Here is a 23,167-nt window from a genome sequence, read left to right as displayed (position 1 = left end):
AACCATGGTTGTGTTACATAATGCACGAACGAATCTGCTGAATTTTAGACTGTAAGTTCCCATGAGACAGACAAAAAACCAAAAACTAAATAAAGCTGCAAGCAGCCTTGGTCCGGACCTCGCACTCTGGCCTCTGGCCTTCCGGGTGGACCCAACCAATGCCTCTGGCACAATCATATTTGATCATTGAAATATTGATCAAATATATATTTTGAATGTTTTAACAAAAAATGACTTTTATTTTGAAAAATGCGGGGGAGTATTTTATTTTGAAAGTTAACGAATCTCTAATCTAGCTAATCGCAAATTATTTTTTTTTTTATTTTATTTTATTTTTTTTTAGGATTTTGGTGTCATTTTCAATCAACAAGAACTTTTACCCTTTGAAAAACTTGGGTTTTTTATTTTGAAAGACAGCTCACCCTTGTACGGTGGCCCTGAAGTGCAAACCACAACAACAAATCCCTAAACACAACAACAAATTTAAAAACACAACTACACATTGAAAAACACATCAGAAAATGAAAAAAACACAACAACAAATGAAGAAACACAACAACAAATTGAAAAACACAACAGCAAATCATTAAACACAACAAATTGAAAGCACAACAGCAAATGAAAAAAACACAACACAAATGAATAAACACAACAGCAAATGAAAAAACACAACACAAATGAAAAAAACAACAACAAATTGAAAAACACAACAACAAATTGAAAACACAACAGCAAATGAAAAAACACAACAACAAATTGAAAAACACAACAGCAAATCATTAAACACAACAAATTGAAAGCACAACAGCAAATGAAAAAAACACAACACAAATGAAAAAACAACAACAAATTGAAAAACACAACAGCAAAAGAAAAAACACAACACAAATGAAAAAACACAACACAAATGAAAAAACAACAACAAATTGAAAAACAACAGCAAATGAAAAAAACACAACACAAATGAAAAAACACAACAACAAATTGGAAAACACAACAGCAAATGAAAAAACACAACACAAATGAAAAAACATAACAACAAATTGAAAAACACAACAGCAAATGAAAAAACACAACAGCAAATGAAAAAAACAACAACAAATTGAAAAACACAACAGCAAATGAAAAAAAACACAACACAAATGAAAAAACACAACAACAAATTGGAAAACACAACAGCAAATGAAAAAACACAACACAAATGAAAAAAACAACAAATTGAAAAACACAACAACAAATTGAAAACACAACAGCAAATGAAAAAAACACAACACAAATGAAAAAACACAACAACAAATTGGAAAACACAACAGCAAAAGAAAAAACACAACACAAATGAAAAAAACAACAAATTGAAAAACACAACAACAAATTGAAAACACAACAGCAAATGAAAAAAACACAACACAAATGAAAAAACACAACAACAAATTGGAAAACACAATAGCAAATGAAAAAACACAACACAAATGAAAAAACACAACACAAATGAAAAAACAACAACAAATTGAAAAACAACAGCAAATGAAAAAACACAACACAAATGAAAAAAACAACAACAAATTGAAAAACACAACAGCAAATGAAAAAAACACAACACAAATGAAAAAACACAACAACAAATTGGAAAACACAACAGCAAATGAAAAAACACAACACAAATGAAAAAACACAACACAAATGAAAAAACATAACAACAAATTGAAAAACACAACAGCAAATGAAAAAACACAACAGCAAATGAAAAAACACAACACAAATGAAAAAACACAACAACAAATTGAAAAACACAACAGCAAATGAAAAAACACAACACAAATGAAAAAACACCAGGACATTAACTTTAAAGGAAGAGCAGCAGGCGAGCTCTCTGATTGGACGACGGAGCCGTTCAGCCTTTGAACCGGAAGTTATTCAGCCTGGAGCACAAATTTAAAACATGGAACAGTTTGGTGACTCCTCTACCAACTCTTTTCCGCAGCTTGAAGAACCGACGATCCCAAAGAGGGAATCAAAAACAACATGTGTGAAATTCCTGCAGGAGTTTGTATGCATGTTACGGCTCGCGGTACATAGAAGCTGCCAGGAGACAGACTGCAGGGAGGAGAATAGGTTTTAATAGTAATACGTGGATCACAGGAGTGGCTGGAGTCCAAATGGGGGTCATGCAGCAGAAGTCCAACACTGGAGCATCGTACCACTTTGATAAAAGGACGCTCTGGAGACGAGTGAAGAATGATCCAGAGGCTTTATGAAGGAGGTGATGATGATGATGATGATGATGATGATGATGGCTCTCAGGTGTGCAGCTCAGCTCCAGCGCAAGGCATGTTGGCTCCGCCCACCACACACACACACACAAGGGGAGGGGAAACAGAAAACGGCAGAAGGCCGTGACAGTACAAAATGTTGCTGTCATTCCTTTGCTTGTGATTCAGTTGGTCGACTTCAACAGGTTGCACATGATGTGCATATTTCTCATGAGGCACAAATAATTCTATTATTTCAGAAAGAGGTGTCCTCACAGAGATTTAAAATGTAAGTGTAAGGCCTCCAAAACTGGCAAAACGTACAGAATGAGACTAAAGGATTTCGAAAATGTTAACGCAGATGACTGTAGATGAAACATAAAAAATGGAGACTGTAGAGTAAATCCTTCTAAAGGTGAGCATAAAAGAGACACGTGACTTGAATTAGAAGTTACCATCCAGAGTTGGACCTCAAAGCAGCCGCGGAGATATTAACAATAGCATAAAGTGAAAGTTTTGAAAAGATCCAAGATGACCTGGAAGAGATGCAATCAACACAAATGCATCCTCCGTTTTATGTCCTTTTAGAAAATATCTCAAATGTATGTTTTGGAGCTGGACTGTCAAACCTGACGTTGATGGCGGCAGTGTAAACGGCAGTGCTTTCCCCACAGGACGGCCTTTAAGCTCTTTTTACCCACGTGCAGTGCGATACGTTCTCATCTGGCCTGGACAGCAGGTTTATAGATGAATTCTGCTTTTCTGTGTAAACCTCTCATCTCTGTCAAGTCACAATGACAGTCAAAGAACAAGTTATTTTATAAATCCAATGTGATTTTGCTCACGTTCACACGCTCCAAAAGATTTTCGTAGCTCATTACACTTTCGCAACATGAAGTTTAATATTAAAAGACTGGTTGAAGTGTGTTGTAGTTCCTCTCTGTGACCAGCAGAGGTCAGGATAACATCAACCACGAGGAGAGTGTTGACGAAGTCCCACCAAGAAGACAAGAAGAAGAAGATAGTTTTGTGTGCGACACAAGTACAGGACGCTTTCCTGCTGTCACTGAGGAGATTCCTCTCTCGACATGGCAAACCATTCCAACTCCTCATGGACAATGGCACCAATTTTGTCGGTGGAGAGAGAGTTCCGTGAAGCCTTGGCTGCCATGACACCTGAGTTGAAGGAGCAACTCTCCGTCTGAATCAATCCTCCAAGCGCGCCGCACTTTGGCAGAACCTGGGAGAGGGAAGTGAAATCAATCAAGAATGCACTACGAGTCGTCCTTTAAGACCAGGCTGTTCCTGAACCTGTTCTGAGGACAATCCTAGTGGAGGTCGAGGGCATAATGAATGCGAAACCTCTCGGCTACTTGTCTTCAGATCCCTCTGATCTGGACCCAGTAACCCCTAATCTCCTCCTTATGGGCCGTCATGACTCATCACTTTCCTCAGGCAGTCTATGACCCCAGTGACCTTGGGAGAAGACGTTGGAGACACAGCCAAGCCCTCGCTGATCACTTCTGGTCATCCTTCATCAGTCACTACCTGCCAGGGCTGCAAGAGCGCAGTAAGTGAAGGAAAGACAGTAAGGGGACATAGCCTTGATCATGGATCCTCAACTCCCATTAGCATCGTGGCCCATGGGACGAATTGTCCAGACTCATCCAGGAGCAGATGGACGCGTCCAAACTGCCAGTGTCCAGGTGAAGGATTGCCCCTACGTCCATCCAGCTGCCCGGCTCATCCTGCTCCCCGATCTTGAAGACAACGATGAGGAGGAAGAAACTACCTAATAGACTTTCTCCTACTTTTCCAACTGCCATGTGGACAGTTGGGGGCGAGCTTGTCTGAAAGCCTATTAGTCCAGTATTGAATTTTCCAAGGTATGCTTGAACGTACCATCCCGTGAGCAGTGGGTGCGGCTGCCGTGCTACTTGGTTTGTGCTCAGGCATGAGAGCGGACACCACACACACACCCCCACGCAAGCACTGACCTGTATATTACCTGATGATTCAAATAAAGTTGTAGAAAGATTCTCTGACTGTAATCGTCTGTAGTGCTCCAACCCTAACCACGAAATAACCGGGATCCGTCCTGTACAGTGGGAACAAAAAAAAATTACAGCAGGAAAAATCATTTGGCACATTTTTAGTTGATAGGGTTCCCAATAATTAAATACGTCATGTAGCCCTGCGGGTGGGTGTGGGGCTTTGGGACCCTGGGGGCTGGGTGCCTTCCCCTTTCTGGTGGGGATACCCGCTGCGGTGCTGGGAGGGGGGTCCTCCCTCTGCCTCCCTCCCCCCGCTGGGGTGGGCCCCTGTTGCCGTGCTCAATCTGCCTGTCTCCCGGATCTGGGGGGGTGGAGGACAGTGGGGCTGGTTTGGATGGACAGCTAACTGAGGGTGACCCCCAGGGCCGTAAATATGGGAGGTGGTCCTGGGTGTGTGTGTGGTTGTTTTTGTGTAAGTGCGTGTGGGGGTCCGGTGGTCCCTAACCGCTGGCTTTCAGCCGGGCTCATTCTGGGCCCTGCAGGTCTTAGACTCTGCTCTTTGGTCGTTGGGTGGGGTGGGGTGGGGGGGTTGGGGGTTCCTGCCCAGGTCCTCTTGCGGTGCCTTGTCGGGGTGCTGGTCCCCATGTTCCACACTGGCCGCTCGGGGGTGGGGTGGGGAAGTATGGGGGGTTCAGCTGGGTCCCCAAGGTCCCCCTACTTTACCTCACCTCACTCAACAATAGGGGCCAGTGGACGGGGCCTAGGGTGGGGGGTCCAGGCTACTTAACGGTGGTCTGCCCGTCCCCCGACTTTGCACCGCCCACAATTTTAACTACACTGAGTCACGCAGGGTCCTGAGGGGATCAGCTGGCTTTCGGGGTTCTGCCGCTGGGCAGCGGTAGAACGTTATATTACATTATGGATCATGACGCTACATTATGGAACATTATGGATCGTTATGTTATATTATCTAATGTTCAGGATCGTTATGTCATGTTATAGAACGTTATGGATCGTTATGTCATGTTATAGAACGTTATGGATCGTTATGTCATGTTATAGAACGTTATGGATCGTTACATTATGTTATGGATCCTAATGGATCGTTATGTTACTTTATGGAACATTATGGATCGTTACGTCATGTTATAGAACATTATGGATCATTACGTTATGTAATGGATGAGCCCCATCTTGTCCACCTCACCCCAGGACCCCACCACAGCAGCAACCACATCTCTTCCACCAGGTGGTAGAGTCACAGAAATCCACCTTTTGGAGCAAGAACAAGGTGCAGACTTTGTGCGGTGGCCGACCGGAGGATTCAGCAGGAGGGGGGAGCAATGACCTGGAACAAGTGTCAGGACTCAGGAGGGAACAAGTGTCCGGACTCAGGAGGTACCACCAGTGTTTAAGGTGAACTGCTTTCCCTGGTAGCTTGTGACTGTCTTCCTTCAGCATCCCTTCAGTGGCAGCTGGAACGTTATAGTTCTTATAAACAGCTAGTGAATAGAGAGCCCCCTAGTGGTGAAACATTATAGTTCTTATAAACAGCTAGTGAATAGAGAGCCCCCTAGTGGTGAAACGTTGTAGTTCTTTTAAACAGCTAGTGAATAGAGAGCCCCCTAGTGGTGAAACGTTATAGTTCTTTTAAACAGCTAGTGAATAGAGAGCCCCCTAGTGGTGAAACATTATAGTTCTTTTAAACAGCTAGTGAATAGAGAGCCCCCTAGTGGTGAAACATTATAGTTCTTTTAAACAGCTAGTGAATAGAGAGCCCCCTAGTGGTGAAACATTATAGTTCTTTTAAACAGCTAGTGAATAGCGAGCCCCCTAGTGGTGAAACATTATAGTTCTTTTTAACAGCTAGTGAATAGAGACCCCCCTATAGTCTCTTTTTAAAGGTGCCATATTACACTAAGTGGACTTTTCTGGTCTTTAAACATGATAAAAGTTCTATTTGGGGTTCATATAATCCCCAAAGTGTTTTTTCATTGATTCCCTCCAGATTGAGTTCACAGTGATCTTTCTCTGTTCTACCTGGTGGGGGAGCTCAACACCTTGATTCTATTTGATGACGTCACAGAGCTGGAGAAGCCCCGCCTCCAGGAAGATTGACATGAGGAGAAACCAAAACAAGACACGCCCACATCTCAGTCTCTGCTGCTTCACATTGAACTGCTGTTTGTCGGATGGAGACAGTTGAAGCTGACCTGCAGCTTTTGAGCCACATTTCTCCCCTCAAACTGGTAAATTAGAGTTGTTTCAGAGACTCACAGCTGTTATCTTCATCTCAACATCTCCTACAAACTAGAACAAACCACAACTGACTTGAAGCCAACCACTGAACCAGCACCCCAAGGCTGGACATCAAACGACTCTGATTGGTTTAATTTTCTGTCATTCATAGTGTTAATCAGTCATTGGTGAGACCAGTACTAAACCCCGCCTCCTTGGGGGCGGCTTTCACAGTACCCCAGGTTGCTCTCTCTCTCTCTCTCTCTCTCTCTCTGGAGCCTTTGATTTGTGCTTTCATGGCATTATGCCAGTATCATTTTAAGCATTTAACTGGATATGATTGCCTTAATTCTGATATTTGTAAATTATGTAAGTTCATTGAATTAAATAATTGGAACAAATAATTATTTTTAGACCTTGTTTTTTGTTTGTTTGTTTATTTTTTTGCTATTTTGCATGGTGTTTTTGTCACCATGCTATGACTTTGATCAGTTTCAGGCAGAAGGGCACTTGTTTTGGTGTCCAAACCGATCAAAGCTGCTGCTTGATGAGGAACCAGGAGCCAGGCCGGTGTCACGGGGCCACTCCGGCCCCCGGTCCGCTCCCCCGCCTCCGGACCGGAGTCAGCAGCCCCTGCGCATTAGCGGCCCCCCCGGGGTGGCTGCGCACCGTCAGCGCTGCTACTGTCTCTTTAAATTTACCCAGGAGCCCCTTAAGGAGCCCCAGGGGCCCCTAGGCAGGCTCCCCACCCCGAAGACAAGCAGGAGCCTTCAAGTCCACGAACGGAGGCCCGGGCCGAACGGCTTGCAGCCGAAGCAGCGCCGTCCCACGGTGCTCGTCGCCCCCGATACCTGCCGGTGTGATTGGATGAAAAGTTAAGTTGGGGTCGGTGGCGGGTGGAGGGCGGGGGGGGGGGGGGGGTGCTGCGTGTCGAGCGGCGCGGCGTGAACCGGGTCCCCGCCGGAACACGCGAGTGTTGTGCGTGTGACATGCCCGGAGCCGGGCTGCAGTGACGGGGAGGACGGACGGAAGAGCAGCGGGGCAGCAGCGCGCGGCGGCCGGGCCGGGGATGGACGAGGAGCCCGGGGAGAGCGAGCCGGTGGAGCCCGCGGAGCTCCGGAGCGCCGAGCAGCCCGAGCTGCTCTCATTAATCATAGGCGGGGAGGAGGAAGCGACGCGGGACGGCAGCGACCCGGGAGGTAGGCGCTCGGTTCCGCCGGGGCTCGTGTGGGACGGTGAGGGGGTGAGGGGAGCGGGAGACACGGCCCGGGGAGGCAGGCGCTTAATCCGCGTCGGGGACAAAGCCCGGAGCAGCATGGCCCCTCCGTCTGGGGCTCCTATAAACAAAGGCTCAACAGCACGCAGGCAGGCAGCGCAACCCGCACACGACGGCCCCCAGCGGCCAGCGGCGGTACTGCAGCCAGAAACAGGAGGTCAGACCAGAGTCGAATCCAGACAGAGGGGGTCTGGAGGGGGGGAGGGGGGGGCGGACAGAGGGGGGGTGGACTGGGGGGTGGACAGAGGGGATCTGGAAAAGGTGTGTGTGTGTGTGTGTGGGGGGGGGGTCACACTGCAGGCGGGGGCCACATGCACAAACCCCTCAACCTGTTTCTCAAATGAAATTCTTCCAGTCAGAGAAGAAAACTCTAATTAAAATGTGATAAAAACTCAGTGAAGCGGTTTGTGGTTGGTTTGAAGATTGGTCCTCCAGAACGCTGGTCTGGTCCCAGAACCACCCTGGCAGAACTAAAGTCCAACATGGGAACCAACAGGCTGGAGATAATAAATAGTAACTGTCATATTTTAGAGTTTTTAACTTTTGAAAGTCTTTTTTTATATCATTGATATCTATTATAATAAACACCAAGGTTTCTCACATTTAATGTTGTGTAATTTAAAAATGTTTCTCAATGTGAATGAAACTATCCTTGGAATTCTATAAAAGCTATATTTTCCTAGCAAATGTGAATTTCACACAACTAAAAGCCTAAATGGACTAATGTGTGCTAGTTTCACGTGTGTTTCTTCAAATATGGTGAAATTGGAGCAAATCAAATTTGAAACTGACATTTTTTTTTTCATTCTCATTAATTGTCTAAATCCTGCATCTGGATTACAATCCAGATTACAGATATACCACCGTACCGCCTTACCGTACTGTTGTACTATAGTCGCTGTACCATACCGCCTTACTGTACCACCGTACCACCTTACCATACCGTTGTACTATGCTCGCTGTACCGTACCGCCTTACCGTTCCACCGTACCACCTTACCATACCGTTGCACTATACTCGCTGTACTGTACTGCCTTACGTACCACCGTACTGCCTTACAGTACCGCCGTACCGCTCTCCATACGTACCACCTACTGTACCGTCATACCATACCGTCGTACCAAACCGTCGTACCGCACCATCGCACCGTACCACTTACTGTACCGTCGTACCATACCGTCATACCGTACCGTCGTACTGTACCATCCTACTGTACTGTCGTACTGTACCGTTGTACCATACGTCCTACCGTACCACCTACCGTACCGCCTTACCGTACCACCATACCGTACCACCGTACTGCCTTACCGTACTGTTGTACTATAGTCGCTGTACCATACCGCCTTACTGTACCACCGTACCACCTTACCATACCGTTGTACTATGCTCGCTGTACCGTACCGCCTTACCGTTCCACCGTACCACCTTACCATACCGTTGTACTATACTCGCTGTACTGTACTGCCTTACGTACCACCGTACTGCCTTACAGTACCGCCGTATCGCTCTCCATACGTACCACCTACTGTACCGTCATACCATACCGTCATACCGTACCGTCGTACCAAACGTCGTACCGCACCATCGTACCGTACCACTTACTGTACCGTCGTACCATACCGTCATACCGTACCGTCGTACTGTACCATCCTACTGTACTGTCGTACTGTACCGTTGTACCATACGTCCTACCGTACCACCTACTGTACCGTCGTACCGTACCTCCTACCGTACCGTCGTACCGTACCGTCGTACCGTCCCTCTCAGGGACGTACTACAGAGGGAGAAAGCATGGCGGCCCTGTTATAAACACTAGAAATGACTTAATGAAACAAAGTACAATGGAGTCTAATAATAACATTATTAGAACAATAAGAACAGAAATGTTTTATTTGGAAGTAAAATCAGAATCCAGTGTGTTGAACAAGTATTGGACAGGTAATAATGTATTTTTAGTAACAAGTAACATACTAAGTAATAAAGTATAATGATGCAGTACACTGACAGGTGTTGAACACGATGAGAGCCTCTGCTGGTTCTGACACCATCAACATGTCGTCTGTATGGAGAAACCAGTTTATCTCCCAGGTGTGATACTGGACCAGTTTATGTCCCAGGTGTGATACTGGACCAGTTTATCTCCCAGGTGTGATACTGGACCAGTTTGTCTACCAGGTGTGATACTGGACCAGTTTATCTACCAGGTGTGATACTGGACCAGTTTATCTACCAGGTGTGATACTGGACCAGTTTATCTCCCAGGTGTGATACTGGACCAGTTTATCTACCAGGTGTGATACTGGACCAGTTTATGTCCCAGGTGTGATACTGGACCAGTTTATGTCCCAGGTGTGATACTGGACCAGTTTATCTCCCAGGTGTGATACTGGACCAGTTTATGTCCCAGGTGTGATACTGGACCAGTTTATCTCCCAGGTGTGATACTGGACCAGTTTATCTACCAGGTGTGATACTGGACCAGTTTATCTCCCAGGTGTGATACTGGACCAGTTTATCTACCAGGTGTGATACTGGACCAGTTTATCTCCCAGGTGTGATACTGGACCAGTTTATCTCCCAGGTGTGATACTGGACCAGTTTATCTACCAGGTGTGATACTGGACCAGTTTATCTACCAGGTGTGATACTGGACCAGTTTATCTACCAGGTGTGATACTGGACCAGTTTATCTACCAGGTGTGATACTGGACCAGTTTATCTCCCAGGTGTGATACTGGACCAGTTTATCTACCAGGTGTGATACTGGACCAGTTTATCTCCCAGGTGTGATACTGGACCAGTTTATGTCCCAGGTGTGATACTGGACCAGTTAATCTACCAGGTGTGATACTGGACCAGTTTATCTACCAGGTGTGATACTGGACCAGTTTATCTACCAGGTGTGATACTGGACCAGTTAATCTACCAGGTGTGATACTGGACCAGTTTATCTACCAGGTGTGATACTGGACCAGTTTATCTACCAGGTGTGATACTGGACCAGTTTATCTACCAGGTGTGATACTGGACCAGTTTATCTCCCAGGTGTGATACTGGACCAGTTAATCTACCAGGTGTGATACTGGACCAGTTTATCTACCAGGTGTGATACTGGACCAGTTAATCTCCCAGGTGTGATACTGGACCAGTTAATCTACCAGGTGTGATACTGGACCAGTTAATCTACCAGGTGTGATACTGGACCAGTTTATCTCCCAGGTGTGATACTGGACCAGTTTATCTCCCAGGTGTGATACTGGACCAGTTTATGTCCCAGGTGTGATACTGGACCAGTTAATCTACCAGGTGTGATACTGGACCAGTTTATCTACCAGGTGTGATACTGGACCAGTTTATCTACCAGGTGTGATACTGGACCAGTTTATCTACCAGGTGTGATACTGGACCAGTTTATCTACCAGGTGTGATACTGGACCAGTTTATCTCCCAGGTGTGATACTGGACCAGTTAATCTACCAGGTGTGATACTGGACCAGTTTATCTACCAGGTGTGATACTGGACCAGTTAATCTCCCAGGTGTGATACTGGACCAGTTAATCTACCAGGTGTGATACTGGACCAGTTTATCTCCCAGGTGTGATACTGGACCAGTTTATCTCCCAGGTGTGATACTGGACCAGTTTGTCTACCAGGTATGATACTGGACCAGTTTGTCTACCAGGTGTGATACTGGACCAGTTAATCTACCAGGTGTGATACTGGACCAGTTTATCTCCCAGGTGTGATACTGGACCAGTTTATCTACCAGGTGTGATACTGGACCAGTTTATCTCCCAGGTGTGATACTGGACCAGTTTATGTCCCAGGTGTGATACTGGACCAGTTTATCTCCCAGGTGTGATACTGGACCAGTTTATCTACCAGGTGTGATACTGGACCAGTTTATCTACCAGGTGTGATACTGGACCAGTTTATCTACCAGGTGTGATACTGGACCAGTTTATCTACCAGGTGTGATACTGGACCAGTTTATCTCCCAGGTGTGATACTGGACCAGTTTATGTCCCAGGTGTGATACTGGACCAGTTAATCTACCAGGTGTGATACTGGACCAGTTTATCTACCAGGTGTGATACTGGACCAGTTTATCTACCAGGTGTGATACTGGACCAGTTAATCTACCAGGTGTGATACTGGACCAGTTTATCTACCAGGTGTGATACTGGACCAGTTTATCTACCAGGTGTGATACTGGACCAGTTTATCTCCCAGGTGTGATACTGGACCAGTTTATGTCCCAGGTGTGATACTGGACCAGTTAATCTACCAGGTGTGATACTGGACCAGTTTATCTACCAGGTGTGATACTGGACCAGTTTATCTACCAGGTGTGATACTGGACCAGTTTATCTACCAGGTGTGATACTGGACCAGTTTATCTACCAGGTGTGATACTGGACCAGTTTATCTCCCAGGTGTGATACTGGACCAGTTAATCTACCAGGTGTGATACTGGACCAGTTTATCTACCAGGTGTGATACTGGACCAGTTAATCTCCCAGGTGTGATACTGGACCAGTTAATCTACCAGGTGTGATACTGGACCAGTTTATCTCCCAGGTGTGATACTGGACCAGTTTATCTCCCAGGTGTGATACTGGACCAGTTTGTCTACCAGGTATGATACTGGACCAGTTTGTCTACCAGGTGTGATACTGGACCAGTTAATCTACCAGGTGTGATACTGGACCAGTTTATCTCCCAGGTGTGATACTGGACCAGTTTATCTACCAGGTGTGATACTGGACCAGTTTATCTCCCAGGTGTGATACTGGACCAGTTTGTCTACCAGGTGTGATACTGGACCAGTTTATCTACCAGGTGTGATACTGGACCAGTTTATCTCCCAGGTGTGATACTGGACCAGTTTATCTACCAGGTGTGATACTGGACCAGTTTATCTCCCAGGTGTGATACTGGACCAGTTTATCTACCAGGTGTGATACTGGACCAGTTTATCTCCCAGGTGTGATACTGGACCAGTTTATCTCCCAGGTGTGATACTGGACCAGTTTATCTACCAGGTGTGATACTGGACCAGTTTATCTACCAGGTGTGATACTGGACCAGTTAATCTACCAGGTGTGATACTGGACCAGTTTATCTCCCAGGTGTGATACTGGACCAGTTTATCTACCAGGTGTGATACTGGACCAGTTTATCTCCCAGGTGTGATACTGGACCAGTTTATCTCCCAGGTGTGATACTGGACCAGTTTGTCTACCAGGTGTGATACTGGACCAGTTTATCTACCAGGTGTGATACTGGACCAGTTTATCTACCAGGTGTGATACTGGACCAGTTTATCTACCAGGTGTGATACTGGACCAGTTTATGTCCCAGGTGTGATACTGGACCAGTTTATCTACCAGGTGTGATACTGGACCAGTTTATGTCCCAGGTGTGATACTGGACCAGTTTATCTACCAGGTGTGATACTGGACCAGTTTATCTACCAGGTGTGATACTGGACCAGTTAATCTACCAGGTGTGATACTGGACCAGTTAATCTACCAGGTGTGATACTGGACCAGTTAATCTACCAGGTGTGATACTGGACCAGTTTATCTACCAGGTGTGATACTGGACCAGTTTGTCTACCAGGTGTGATACTGGACCAGTTTATCTACCAGGTGTGATACTGGACCAGTTTATCTACCAGGTGTGATACTGGACCAGTTAATCTACCAGGTGTGATACTGGACCAGTTTATGTCCCAGGTGTGATACTGGACCAGTTTATGTCCCAGGTGTGATACTGGACCAGTTTATCTACCAGGTGTGATACTGGACCAGTTTATGTCCCAGGTGTGATACTGGACCAGTTTATCTACCAGGTGTGATACTGGACCAGTTTATCTACCAGGTGTGATACTGGACCAGTTTATCTACCAGGTGTGATACTGGACCAGTTTGTCTACCAGGTGTGATACTGGACCAGTTTATGTCCCAGGTGTGATACTGGACCAGTTAATCTACCAGGTGTGATACTGGACCAGTTTATCTCCCAGGTGTGATACTGGACCAGTTTATGTCCCAGGTGTGATACTGGACCAGTTTATCTCCCAGGTGTGATACTGGACCAGTTTATGTCCCAGGTGTGATACTGGACCAGTTTATGTCCCAGGTGTGATACTGGACCAGTTTATCTACCAGGTGTGATACTGGACCAGTTTATCTCCCAGGTGTGATACTGGACCAGTTTATCTACCAGGTGTGATACTGGACCAGTTTATCTCCCAGGTGTGATACTGGACCAGTTAATCTACCAGGTGTGATACTGGACCAGTTAATCTACCAGGTGTGATACTGGACCAGTTTATGTCCCAGGTGTGATACTGGACCAGTTTATGTCCCAGGTGTGATACTGGACCAGTTTATCTCCCAGGTGTGATACTGGACCAGTTTATGTCCCAGGTGTGATACTGGACCAGTTTATGTCCCAGGTGTGATACTGGACCAGTTTATCTACCAGGTGTGATACTGGACCAGTTTATCTACCAGGTGTGATACTGGACCAGTTTATCTCCCAGGTGTGATACTGGACCAGTTTATCTCCCAGGTGTGATACTGGACCAGTTTATCTACCAGGTGTGATACTGGACCAGTTTATCTACCAGGTGTGATACTGGACCAGTTTATCTACCAGGTGTGATACTGGACCAGTTTATCTCCCAGGTGTGATACTGGACCAGTTTATCTACCAGGTGTGATACTGGACCAGTTAATGTCCCAGGTGGACCAGTCCTGCACATCTGGAAGGTTCCCTGGTCCTCTGCTGGTCGACTTTTCCTTCACTTCATATTTACGTCACCGCCTTTGTTTATCTGTTCTATAAAATCCAGTCGCTGTTGATTTAGTCCTGAATCTGCATCTGCTGGGAATTCTTTCTCATGTGTGTGAGTGGTGAGTGACCCCCGCCCCCCCCCCCGCCCCCCGCCCCCCGCCAGTACCCGGCACACTGCAGTACCCTGCTGCCCCCCCCTCACCTGAGCTCCAGCCTTCAGGTGACCCCCCCGGCACACTGCAGTACCCTGCTGCCCCCCCCTCACCTGAGCTCCAGCCTTCAGGCAGTTTTCTCCCGGCTGTTTGGTTGGAATAATATAATAATATTATATATATAATATATTATTATATTATTATAATATAATATAATAATATAATATAATAAATATAATAAAGTAGAATCACAACTATGGAAATATATTATTCAAAATATGACAAATAAAAAACGATATGTTTATTCCATCACAATAGACTTTATGATAACAAACAGCAACTTTAAACTGAAACCTATATTTAGTAACTACATATCTGTAAATACTCTGTTCCTTTACAAAATAAATGTTTTAGTTAATTAGTGACCTTATTCTGCTCCACTTTCAATCTTCCGTTTATCTCAATACTCGACACCATCTTACACAAATGTCCAATCTGGTGCAGGCGCAGTCAGATGGAAGCTATAAAGTCAATATGTTGGCAGACCAGCAAAATAAGCTTTTCATTTTACAGTTTTAATGTCTATTTATCTGTAAATACCAGCTTCTGAGACAAAGTGTCTTGCAGCATCATATCTCGTCCACTGTATTTACCACACATTAGGAGGAAGGAGAGTCGATGCAGTGTCAGATTTAGCTCAGCGGGTCTTTGTTGACATGATGGACGCCGACGGTGAGCGACTGCGTACTGGGAATTCACACAAACAGAAATGTGTCCGGGTTAGTTAATGTTTATAAATGATTAGACATGCTCATATTCATTATCATACTTATTATGGCTAAAAACAAAATCTAAGGGCTTTCAAAAGCAGTTTATCTTTCAATTCTGAAGGTTCCTTTCAAAGCATTCTGAAACCCTTTGAAAGATGAATTGTTGTGTTGTTTGAAAACATCTACGATATTTATTTATTTTTCCATAAACTCAGATTAACTGTTTAAAAGAACTATAATGTTTCACCACTAGGGGGCTCTCTATTCACTAGCTGTTTAAAAGAACTATAACGTTTCACCACTAGGGGGCTCTCTATTCACTAGCTGTTTAAAAGAACTATAACGTTTCACCGCTAGGGGGCTCTCTATTCACTAGCTGTTTAAAAAGAACTATAACGTTTCACCACTAGGGGGCTCTCTATTCACTAGCTGTTTAAAAGAACTATAACGTTTCACCACTAGGGGCTCTCTATTCACTAGCTGTTTAAAAGAACTATAACGTTTCACCGCTAGGGGGCTCTCTATTCACTAGCTGTTTAAAATAACTATAACGTTTCACCGCTAGGGGGCTCTCTATTCACTAGCTGTTTAAAAGAACTATAACGTTTCACCACTAGGGGGCTCTCTATTCACTAGCTGTTTAAAAAGAACTATAACGTTTCACCACTAGGGGGCTCTCTATTCACTAGCTGTTTAAAAGAACTATAACGTTTCACCGCTAGGGGGCTCTCTATTCACTAGCTGTTTAAAAGAACTATAACGTTTCACCGCTAGGGGGCTCTCTATTCACTAGCTGTTTAAAAAGAACTATAACGTTTCACCGCTAGGGGGCTCTCTATTCACTAGCTGTTTAAAAGAACTATAACGTTTCACCACTAGGGGCTCTCTATTCACTAGCTGTTTAAAAGAACTATAACGTTTCACCACTAGGGGGCTCTCTATTCACTAGCTGTTTAAAAGAACTATAACGTTTCACCACTAGGGGGCTCTCTATTCACTAGCTGTTTAAAAGAACTATAACGTTTCACCACTAGGGGGCTCTCTATTCACTAGCTGGTTAAAAGAACTATAATGTTTCACCACTAGGGGGCTCTCTATTCACTAGCTGGTTAAAAAGAACTATAATGTTTCACCACTAGGGGGCTCTCTATTCACTAGCTGTTTAAAAGAACTATAACGTTTCACCACTAGGGGGCTCTCTATTCACTAGCTGTTTAAAAGAACTATAACGTTTCACCACTAGGGGGCTCTCTATTCACTAGCTGTTTAAAAGAACTATAACGTTTCACCACTAGGGGGCTCTCTATTCACTAGCTGTTTAAAAGAACCATAATGTTTCACCACTAGGGGGCTCTCTATTCACTAGCTGTTTAAAAGAACTATAATGTTTCACCACTAGGGGGCTCTCTATTCACTAGCTGTTTAAAAGAACTATAATGTTTCACCACTAGGGGGCTCTCTATTCACTAGCTGTTTAAAAGAACTATAACGTTTCACCACTAGGGGGCTCTCTATTCACTAGCTGTTTAAAAGAACTATAATGTTTCACCACTAGGGGGCTCTCTATTCACTAGCTGTTTAAAAGAACTATAACGTTTCACCACTAGGGGGCTCTCTATTCACTAGCTGTTTAAAAGAACTATAATGTTTCACCACTAGGGGGCTCTCTATTCACTAGCTGTTTAAAAGAACTATAATGTTTCACCACTAGGGGGCTCTCTATTCACTAGCTGTTTAAAAGAACTATAACGTTTCACCACTAGGGGGCTCTCTATTCACTAGCTGTTTATAAGAACTATAACGCTTCACCACTAGGGGGCTCTCTATTCACTAGCTGTTTAAAAGAACTATAATGTTTCACCACTAGGGGGCTCTCTATTCACTAGCTGTTTAAAAGAACTACAACGTTTCACCACTAGGGGGCTCTCTATTCACTAGCTGTTTAAAAGAACTATAATGTTTCACCACTAGGGGGCTCTCTATTCACTAGCTGTTTAAAAGAACTATAATGTTTCACCACTAGGGGGCTTAGGGGGCTCTCTATTCACTAGCTGTTTAAAAGAACTATAATGTTTCACCACTAGGGGGCTCTCTATTCACTAGCTGTTTAAAAGAACTATAATGTTTCACCACTAGGGGGCTCTCTATTCACTAGCTGTTTATAAGAACTATGATGTTTCACCACTAGGGGGCTCTCTATTCGCTAGCTGTTTAAAAGAACTATAATGTTTCACCACTAGGGGGCTCTCTATTCACTAGCTGTTAAAAAGAACTATAACGTTTCACCACTAGGGGGCTCTCTATTCACTAGCTGTTTAAAAGAACTATAATGTTTCACCACTAGGGGGCTCTCTATTCACTAGCTGTTAAAAAGAACTATAACGTTTCACCTCTAGGGGGCTCTCTATTCACTAGCTGTTTAAAAGAACTATAATGTTTCACCGCTAGGGGGCTCTCTATTCACTAGCTGTTTAAAAGAACCATAATGTTTCACCACTAGGGGGCTCTCTATTCACTAGCTGTTTAAAAGAACTATAATGTTTCACCACTAGGGGGCTCTCTATTCACTAGCTGTTTAAAAGAACTATAATGTTTCACCACTAGGGGGCTCGCTATTCACTAGCTGTTTAAAAGAACCATAATGTTTCACCACTAGGGGGCTCTCTATTCACTAGCTGTTTAAAAGAACCATAATGTTTCACCACTAGGGGGCTCTCTATTCACTAGCTGTTGAAAAGAACTATAATGTTTCACCACTAGGGGGCTCTCTATTCACTAGCTGTTAAAAAGAACTATAACGTTTCACCACTAGGGGGCTCTCTATTCACTAGCTGGTTAAAAGAACCATAATGTTTCACCACTAGGGGGCTCTCTATTCACTAGCTGTTTAAAAGAACTATAATGTTTCACCACTAGGGGGCTCTCTATTCACTAGCTGTTTAAAAGAACTATAATGTTTCACCACTAGGGGGCTCTCTATTCACTAGCTGTTTATAAGAACTAAAACGCTTCACCACTAGGGGGCTCTCTATTCACTAGCTGTTTAAAAGAACTATAACGTTTCACCAGTAGGGGGCTCTCTATTCACTAGCTGTTAAAAACAACTATAACGTTTCACCACTAGGGGGCTCTCTATTCACTAGCTGTTTAAAAGAACTATAACGTTTCACCACTAGGGGGCTCTCTATTCACTAGCTGTTTAAAAGAACTATAACGTTTCACCACTAGGGGGCTCTCTATTCACTAGCTGTTTAAAAGAACTATAACGTTTCACCACTAGGGGGCTCTCTATTCACTAGCTGTTTAAAAGAACTATAATGTTTCACCACTAGGGGGCTCTCTATTCACTAGCTGTTTAAAAGAACTATAACGTTTCACCACTAGGGGGCTCTCTATTCACTAGCTGTTTAAAAGAACTCTAATGTTTCACCACTAGGGGGCTCTCTATTCACTAGCTTTTTATAAGAACTCTAATGTTTTACCACTAGGGGGCTCTCTATTCACTAGCTTTTTATAAGAACTATAATGTTTCACCACTAGGGGGCTCTCTATTCACTAGCTGTTTATAAGAACTCTAATGTTTTACCACTAGGGGGCTCTCTATTCACTAGCTTTTTATAAGAACTATAATGTTTCACCACTAGGGGGCTCTCTATTCACTAGCTTTTTATAAGAACTATAATGTTTCACCACTAGGGGGCTCTCTATTCACTAGCTTTTTATAAGAACTCTAATGTTTTACCACTAGGGGGCTCTCTATTCACTAGCTTTTTATAAGAACTATAATGTTTCACCACTAGGGGGCTCTCTATTCACTAGCTGTTTATAAGAACTATAATGTTTCACCACTAGGGGGCTCTCTATTCACTAGCTTTTTATTAGAACTATAATGTTTCACCACTAGGGGGCTCTCTATTCACTAGCTGGTTAAAAGAACCATAATGTTTCACCACTAGGGGGCTCTCTATTCACTAGCTGTTTAAAAGAACTATAATGTTTCACCACTAGGGGGCTCTCTATTCACTAGCTGTTTAAAAGAACTATAATGTTTCACCACTAGGGGGCTCTCTATTCACTAGCTGTTTATAAGAACTAAAACGCTTCACCACTAGGGGGCTCTCTATTCACTAGCTGTTTATAAGAACTATAACGTTTCACCACTATGGGGCTCTCTATTCACTAGCTGTTTAAAAGAACTCTAATGTTTCACCACTAGGGGGCTCTCAATCTAAAAAGGCAATATTATTGTAATGTGGTATATAAAGTTAAATGAAGTTAACTTTGAAATGGAATAATAATGACTAATAATGAAAAAGGTTTAGAACCCTCCACCACTGCTCATTCAGTAGAGAACCAGTTCAGAAACAATATCCTTACGGTGCAGACCGCCGTGCCGCGCTCCGGATAGGGAGGCTCAGTTACAAGTACTGAGTTACTTTGTGGAGTAACTGGGACTACTTCCTGACCGACGTGTCGTCCTGTGTTGCCAGAGGAGGTTGTTGCTAACGGCCACGGTGCAGAGGATTCTGGGTCGGGCATGACCACGCCGGTGCGCTCGCCGGGCACCAGCTACTGGAGCATCAGCGGGGGCCCGGACCACCCGCTGCTGCTGTCCCCGGCCCCCGGCCCCTCTGGACGCAAGCCCCGGGTGCAGCGCGCCTCCCGCCCGGGCCTGAGCCGCATCCCGGGCCGCGACCACCGCCGCTACTACCACGAGTACTGGCGCAGCGAGTACCTCATGGACTTCGACCCCCAGAGGCACGGCATGATCTGCATGGTGTGCGGCAGCTCGCTGGCCACGCTGAAGCTCAGCACCATCAAGAGGCACATCCGCCAGAAGCACCCCGACTCCCTGCTGTGGAGCCCCGCCGACAAGGACGTCATCCGCTCCGGCTGGGAGAGCCACCTCAGCCTCTCCGGGGGGGGCCACACCCCCCCTCTGGACGGGGGGGGCGCCCAGGACGCCCTGCTGCTGCATGCCAATGGTGGGTACCGCTGGACAGCACACACACCAGGGTGAAGGTTTAGTTCAGTGGGTAGAGCGGGACAGCACACACACCAGGGTGAAGGTTTAGTTCAGTGGGTAGAGCGGGACAGCAGACACACCAGGGTGAAGGTTTAGTTCAGTGGGTAGAGCTGGACAGCAGACACACCAGGGTGAAGGTTCTCTTCAGTGGGTACAGCGGGACAGCAGACACACCAGGGTGAAGGTTCTCTTCAGTGGGCAGAGCGGGACAGCAGACACACCAGGGTGAAGGTTCTCTTCAGTGGGCAGAGCGGGACAGCAGACACACCAGGGTGAAGGTTCTCTTCAGTGGGCAGAGTCGGACAGGACACACACCAGGGTGAAGGTTCTCTTCAGTGGGTAGAGAGGGACAGCAGACACACCAGGGTGAAGGTTCTCTTCAGTGGGTAGAGAGGGACAGCAGACACACCAGGGTGAAGGTTCTCTTCAGTGGGTACAGCGGGACAGCAGACACACCAGGGTGAAGGTTCTCTTCAGTGGGTAGAGCGGGACAGCACACACACCAGGGTGAAGGTTCTCTTCAGTGGGTACAGCGGGACAGCACACACACCAGGGTGAAGGTTCTCTTCAGTGGGTAGAGCGGGACAGCACACACACCAGGGTGAAGGTTCTCTTCAGTGGGTACAGCGGGACAGCAGACACACCAGGGTGAAGGTTCTCTTCAGTGGGTAGAGCGGGACAGCACACACACCAGGGTGAAGGTTCTCTTCAGTGGGTACAGCGGGACAGCACACACACCAGGGTGAAGGTTCTCTTCAGTGGGTACAGCGGGACAGCACACACACCAGGGTGAAGGTTCTCTTCAGTGGGTACAGCGGGACAGCACACACACCAGGGTGAAGGTTTAGTTCAGTGGGTACAGCGGGACAGCACACACACCAGGGTGAAGGTTTAGTTCAGTGGGTACAGCGGGACAGCACACACACCAGGGTGAAGGTTCTCTTCAGTGGGTACAGTGGGACAGCACACACACCAGGGTGAAGGTTCTCTTCAGTGGGTACAGTGGGACAGCACACACACCAGGGTGAAGGTTCTCTTCAGTGGGTACAGCGGGACAGCACACACACCAGGGTGAAGGTTTAGTTCAGTGGGTACAGCGGGACAGCACACACACCAGGGTGAAGGTTCTCTTCAGTGGGTACAGTGGGACAGCACACACACCAGGGTGAAGGTTCTCTTCAGTGGGTACAGCGGGACAGCACACACACCAGGGTGAAGGTTTAGTTCAGTGGGTACAGCGGGACAGCACACACACCAGGGTGAAGGTTTAGTTCAGTGGGTACAGCGGGACAGCACACACACCAGGGTGAAGGTTCTCTTCAGTGGGTACAGTGGGACAGCACACACACCAGGGTGAAGGTTCTCTTCAGTGGGTACAGCGGGACAGCACACACACCAGGGTGAAGGTTTAGTTCAGTGGGTACAGCGGGACAGCACACACACCAGGGTGAAGGTTCTCTTCAGTGGGTACAGTGGGACAGCACACACACCAGGGTGAAGGTTCTCTTCAGTGGGTACAGCGGGACAGCACACACACCAGGGTGAAGGTTTAGTTCAGTGGGTACAGCGGGACAGCACACACACCAGGGTGAAGGTTTAGTTCAGTGGGTACAGCGGGACAGCACACACACCAGGGTGAAGGTTCTCTTCAGTGGGTACAGCGGGACAGCAGACACACCAGGGTGAAGGTTCTCTTCAGTGGGTACAGCGGGACAGCACACACACCAGGGTGAAGGTTCTCTTCAGTGGGTACAGCGGGACAGCACACACACCAGGGTGAAGGTTTAGTTCAGTGGGTACAGCGGGACAGCACACACACCAGGGTGAAGGTTCTCTTCAGTGGGTACAGCGGGACAGCACACACACCAGGGTGAAGGTTCAGTGAGCAGAGCAAGTTCAAAGCTTCATGAGAACTTTGTCTTCTTATCTGGGAGGAGTCAAAGTACTCATAATGTGAAAGTACTCAATGTGAAAGTACTCATAATGTGAAAGTACTCATAATGTGAAAGTACTCATAATGTGAAAGTACTCATAATGTGAAAGTACTCATAATGTGAAAGTACTCAGACATGATGTCTGTTAGTTACTTAGAGAATGTTGTGATTTCAACATGTTGATTGTAACATAAGATAACTTTATTCTTCACAATATCTCATCAACAAGCTTGAAAGTTGTTTGTGAGAAGGGAAATGCACACCGACTGATTGTTGTCAAACGTTGCATAGAAATGTGTGTGAGAACATTAATTTAGGGTGAATCTGCTCACTGTTTCATTCAGACACTATTTCACAACAGAAGTGAATGCCTGTGATGAGAATAACTCCAAACATCCAACTCTTTTACAGCAACAGCCGACCTGGAGCCGGCAGGGCAGCTGACCGGTGAGGACTCATCACACACACACACACACACACACACACACACACACACACACACACACACACACACACACACACACACACACACACACACACACACACACACACACACACACACACATTGTATCATGATATATTATCAATTCAAAATCTTTTTATTAACATTTTCTCATTATAACAAATGTGCAGTGCTGAATAGTCATTACAGAGACATGAGGTAGACGTGGGTGTATATCAATCACATCATGCACAAATAGGATATATAAAAACAAAGAC

At 45.6% G+C, this 23,167-nt stretch overlaps 1 protein-coding gene across 1 annotated transcript in view; it reads left to right on the top strand.

Moving 5' to 3' along the window:
- Nucleotides 1-7,513: 7,513 nt before the first annotated feature.
- zfta (zinc finger translocation associated) overlaps nucleotides 7,514-23,167 on the top strand; it is a gene marked incomplete at its 3' end in the record, with an annotated part of 56,579 nt that continues 40,925 nt past the window's right edge. The window contains exons 1-2 of the mRNA XM_080519337.1: nucleotides 7,514-7,680; nucleotides 19,978-20,472. Of these exons, the coding sequence (XP_080375463.1) occupies nucleotides 7,551-7,680; nucleotides 19,978-20,472 (625 nt within the window). The 5' untranslated portion in view covers nucleotides 7,514-7,550. The remainder of the gene's footprint in view (nucleotides 7,681-19,977; nucleotides 20,473-23,167) is intronic.

Source organism: Blennius ocellaris (assembly GCF_963422515.1).
Source record: "Blennius ocellaris genome assembly, chromosome: 23".
Classification (NCBI taxonomy): domain Eukaryota; kingdom Metazoa; phylum Chordata; class Actinopteri; order Blenniiformes; family Blenniidae; genus Blennius; species Blennius ocellaris.
This window is presented reverse-complemented; position numbering and strand designations above follow the sequence as displayed.